This window comes from Ostrea edulis, chromosome 10 (assembly GCF_947568905.1).
Source record: "Ostrea edulis chromosome 10, xbOstEdul1.1, whole genome shotgun sequence".
NCBI lineage: Eukaryota > Metazoa > Mollusca > Bivalvia > Ostreida > Ostreidae > Ostrea > Ostrea edulis.
Genome location: NC_079173.1, coordinates 38,699,497 through 38,704,941, shown reverse-complemented (window position 1 = coordinate 38,704,941; position 5,445 = coordinate 38,699,497). Strand labels below are relative to the sequence as shown.

General features: G+C 36.2%; 1 protein-coding gene across 1 annotated transcript; it reads right to left on the bottom strand.

The window, feature by feature from the left end:
• Positions 1 to 205: 205 nt before the first annotated feature.
• On the bottom strand, positions 206 to 2,756 carry LOC125665404 (uncharacterized). The gene is made up of 2 exons (XM_048898046.2): positions 2,735 to 2,756; positions 206 to 2,606 (listed from the first exon to the last, which is right to left on the bottom strand). Coding segments are annotated over exons 1-2 (1,773 nt in total). The 5' UTR covers positions 2,737 to 2,756; the 3' UTR covers positions 206 to 835.
• Positions 2,757 to 5,445: the final 2,689 nt, after the last annotated feature.

The following is a 5,445-nucleotide window of genomic DNA, read 5'->3' as shown; positions in this document are numbered from 1 at the left end:
TACCTTTTTTGGTAATTTTTTTTTACACAGTTTGCCGTTATAAACTACAATCAAAGCTGAGGTGTTTGATATATTTTCCTCCGATGATATACAACATATCCATGATAATTGTAATCATAATGTATGTGTAGTGATCTTAGGAGAAGGCTTATATTGGTTCTGCGTGCTGCCTGGTCCTATTAAGATATACATATAACAAAATGTGTTTAAATTAGAATAATTCCAATGTTATTTATTACAGTTGTTTTGATTGGACAAAAATAAAGCTAAACGAGAATTTGCACATCAATACATTCAAAAACGCTATATATACATACACGCCTGAAAACAAATAACATAGTGTGGGGAAACTATTCAATTGAACTCATAATCTTTAGTTCACTTTCTATTGATAACATTTTCTCCATATACCACAGGGAAAACACTTACAAATGGTCTAAACCAAATGTTTCAATAATGTGTTTTGTGTGTTTTTTCCTCGATCAAGCCTCGGTAGAAACTACATGTTAATACACTTTAACACCAACTACGAAATATCCTTTGTAATGCGAATTTTTAAACAAGTATTCAGACCACTTTTTTTGTTGTAAATTCTGGATTACAAACAATTATTATGTTTGTGTTAATAATCCATATGGTGTTTCTTACGACAAGTATTTAAGGAAATACATGGTATTCTGGTCTTTTTTCTTTTTTTTTGTAACTTTGATAGCTTTGATGTTTGTTTCAAAGTCCACAAAGCTTTGTTTTGAAGTCCACAACACTTGTAACTCCCTATACATATTTCTAATTAGTTTGTGTTTGTCACAATGTTGAACAAAACTTGCAAAGTAAATCAGGAGGAATTAAGATATTTTACTATCTTAATTTGTAGTTTTCCGTCAGATATCCACAATTTTCCCGCGTCATCTACGGATAAGGCAGTCGGAACCTTCACGTGTTTGCTTGATAAAAATTGTACAAACTGTCCCCATTGGTCCAATAAGTGGATTGTTAGTTTTTGAGAATCGGAAACCAGAATATTCCCATATCTGTCTGTGGCTATTCCACTTGGAATAAATGGTTTGTATTCCGACAATAAAGGCAGATGTCTGTAGGTAGAACCCGGATACTGGTCATCGGGGGTATATCTGAAATTGAATTCCCCTAAATTATTCACAACAACAAGAGACCCCGGAATCTCGGTATCTGTTACACAAATGTCACCATTTTTGTTTTCTGTGACCCTCTCTGGTCTCTGAAACAGTGATGTCCCTAGGCATTTTTCGATGACCTTCAGCTGATGACCTTGTGTGCTGTATCGCACGACTCGTCCTCGTGATTGCCTTCTTTCACAGATTAAAATATCGTTTGTCTTTGTCAACGTGAGTCCGTAGGGGATCCACTCGGTCATGGTCACTACCTGGACAGTTTGTGAACAATTTTCCGAAAATGACATTTTATTCAGACTCTTGCTTTTCTCACTTGTGAAAAATATTTCGCCATTGCGATGCGCTGTTATATAACTCATGTCTTCAATCTTCTTCTCTATCGACAAATCTCCATTTTCTGTCACCTTTAAGATTTTGCTTGAAGTCTGATCGTAAATCCAAGCAAAATCAGAGAATGAACAACATATGTCAGAAAAATGGCGGCGGTTGTGATTTGCTGGAAATGAACTGACAAGAATCATTTCATTCTGAATTCCTATCCGTATTTTTTCCTTCTTGTGAATTTTCTCAGTAAGCCTAGTTAGTTCTCCGATGAAGACACACGACTTGGCACACAGGCTATCTGATGACGCACTATAACGAGGCGAGTACGTCACCCGCTGATTTTTACTCACAGCATCGAGGAGAGTGGAAAGTGTCCCGACCGAGAACTCGGGCGGATCATATGTAATTATTTCAGGAAACACCAGATACTTTTCTATGCCTCCTACTCCATGCTCGATGATTTCCAATGGCGATTGTAAGCGTTTCTCGTTTGTTCGAACCAAGTCTCCCATCTGAATCAATGTTTTTTCAAGGTACCCCCGTTGTTCTCTTAGATGTGTTAGGTGCAAATCTTGTAAACATTGCAGGTCAGTGAACAGTCTATTGGCCAGTCTTCCCATTTCATCTTGCCATAATTGTAACGTTTTGACAATTGTATCTCTCTTCACATTGTAAGCTTCTACAGAATCGGCAATTTCCTCATCTAAATATTGAATGCCTTTTACAAATCTTGGGATAGCATTGCATTTCAGAATACTCGTATTCGTTGTCAAAGTTTTTCTTTTGTCAGCTAGAACATAGTTTATCCCAACAACTAAGTGTTTCTTCACGTCTCTGTGATTAAGTCGAACACACCCATCGCAGATTTTCTTATGACATGACCTGCAAAACATGTTGAGCACCTTATCTGTGTGGGACTGACATACTTCATAATGCATCTGCTTTTGTCTAAATTGAACTCTACTTTCAAACTGGACAACATCATGTCCTTCTCCAAGATGTGCTCGTAGACACTCACTCCGTTGACACAGCTGATGTTGACAAGCGTTACAGAAGTATTGATGTTCCCGCGGTTTCTTGCATGTTTCGCAATTGAATACTTGCTGCGTTGCTTCTCCGTTCATTTCCGACCTATAAAAAAGAGTATGTAGTCATGTACTTATACTTAATGTTTACCATAAACACTTACTAATTAATCACTTAGCAAACTTAAAATACATTTGACTAGATGTGAAACTTGATGATAAACTCATACTTACATTGCACTTCACAGATTGGTCTATTATGTATTATATGGAAAGTGTTAAATGATAACCTTCTGTCATAGTGTCAGGTACAGTAAATGACAAATGAATATTCATGATCGTATTATATATATCTTATCTCACGCTACATAGACCATACACACGCAGTGAAAGTAAACATGGTGATATATTATTAGCACAACTCTCTATATCCGCTAAATATAGACGATAGTGTCATATTGTTATGTTTCAATATTTTTGCATTTACACCCACCCAGTAAATAAAAAATGCAATATGATATTAGGTCACCAGAAAATGATATTTAAACAATTAAAAATGACCAACGACACAAACGAAAATATTATAAAATTTTGGAGACCAATCAACCCATCAAAATTATGACAACAGTTCTTAGAGGTAGAATGTTTTGCATACAGTTATGCAGCTAAGTTAGGCTTAGTTCTGAGTAATTTATTTCTAATAATGTTGTCATTCCTAATGGTTTCTCCACTGTCCCTATAACATCGAGTGTAAATTGACTTTGAACATGACATCAAAATATACAACTGAAAACGCATGATTGAAGGACGACGGCCCTAATTCGTTTCTACAATACAGATTTTATTCCAATTTTGATATAAGGCAAACATTTACAGTGATGTCACAATGCGGGGATAATGCAAATGGCGATACGCACGGCTTTATGTGCAGAAGCATAAAATTTCGAAATGGGTCCATCTTCCTTAAATAATGGGGAATGAAAACCGAGAGTGACCATTTAGGAACTGTCTTTTTGGAGTGTAATGAGATTTATCGAAACTCCTCCTTTCTTACGAATATCAAGGAATACATATGGTCAATCTTTGTACCTTTTACAGTTGGTGAGTGAAAACTGATCTTCAACAGTCAATGACAAGCACTGGTATACATCACGGTGTCGTTACCTCGACCCTTTTGATTTTTGCTTCGTTGTTAGAGATTACAGCTGAGATTTTTTTTAAATTCAAAAGCTATATTTTATATATATATATATATATAGATTTGTCAAGTTTCACTATATTATTCTTTGATGGTCAGTAACACAGACAATATTATATCGCTTGGAATTGAACTTACTATGAAAGAGTTCAGATATAGAACTCTAAATATAGGGTACCCAAGTTCGCCGATGGCATAAAAGAACAACAATAAACCAAATGATATAAAATTCTACTCTGTATTCTACTATATTCACACATAATCAATCAAAGTTTTCAACAAAGTTCATCCCGAAGTTACGTATTCTTTCCAATATATGTAGTAATGAATTAAGAAAACTGTTTATTATTTTTTACTCGAATTTTAGCTGGACCCTGGCACTAATACTCTACCGATAAATAAATTGTTTGCGCATTGCAACAAGCAATACGCCGGTTTCGAGATACACCCGAGTTATTTCCCTTTGGAGAACTCTCATATATAGTGAGGCGCGAAACAATTTCTTTACACGCGGGAGTGGGACTATTATTCATCACTGCGTAAGTGAATGTACTCAGTAAGTTTCTCATACACTCTTAGATCACCCGAATTCGACTGATACACAAACTAAGTAATTTATAAGTATTTAGGGAGTAATTAAATGCATAGAATTCTTATCATATCACGTTATTTCGTTGGTCAGAAGTACCATATCTAAGACATTACTTGCAAATATGACATTGTTTTTATGTTTCCACTTTAGTAAAACATTTCTTTCGATAGTATATTGTATTTCCCACATTTACATATTAAAAGAGAAGCTGCTTTTAATACATTTCGTCATCTTCCTCGCTGACTATAGGTCCACTCTGTCCCACTTCGTCATTCAAAGTTTCACTAAATGCACCTCCTACACAGAAGAGTTCGTATCTCGAAACTGGCGTATTACGCAGAGTGTGCGACATTAAATAGCATTAGGTAACCTGAGCTCAAGTGAGCTATTCTGATATCTTTTGTCTGTCGTCTGTCCGTCCATCTGTAAACTTTTCATTTTCATCTTCCTCTCCAGAACCACAGAGCCAATTTCAACCAAACTTGGCAAAAAATCATCGTTGGGTGCAGGGGATTCCAGTTTGTAAAATTGAAGGGTCATGTCTCCTTCAAAGGGGAGATAATCACTAAAATGCAAAAATAGGGTGGGTCATTTAAAAATGTTCTTCTCAAGAACGACTGAGCCAGACAATTTTGAATTTATATCAAAGCTTCATGACAGAGTGCAAATTCAAGTTTTTAAAAATCATGGCCTGCAGGGGTAGGGTGGGGCAACAGTAGGATATCAAAGTTTTACATGGGAATATATAGTGAAATCTTTAAAAATCTTGCTCTCAAAAGACCCATTGGGCCAGGAAAGTATAAAAATAGGGTTGGCTCATTTAAAAATGTTCTTCTCAAGAACCACTGAGCCAGGAAAGTTCGAATTTACAGGATAGCTTCCTGATATAGTGCAGAATCAAGCTTGTTACAATCATGGCCCCCGAGGTAGGATGGGTTTGCAATAGGGGATCTAAGTTTTACATGGGAAAATCTTTAAAAATCTTCTCAAGAACCACGGGGCTAGAGAAGTTTACGATTATATGAAAGCTTCCTGATATAGTGCAGATTCAAGTTTGCCAAAATCATGGTGCCCGGGGGAAGGGTGGGGCCACAATAGGGGATCAAAGTTTTACATACAAATATATAGGGAAAATCTTCTCAAGAACCACTGGGC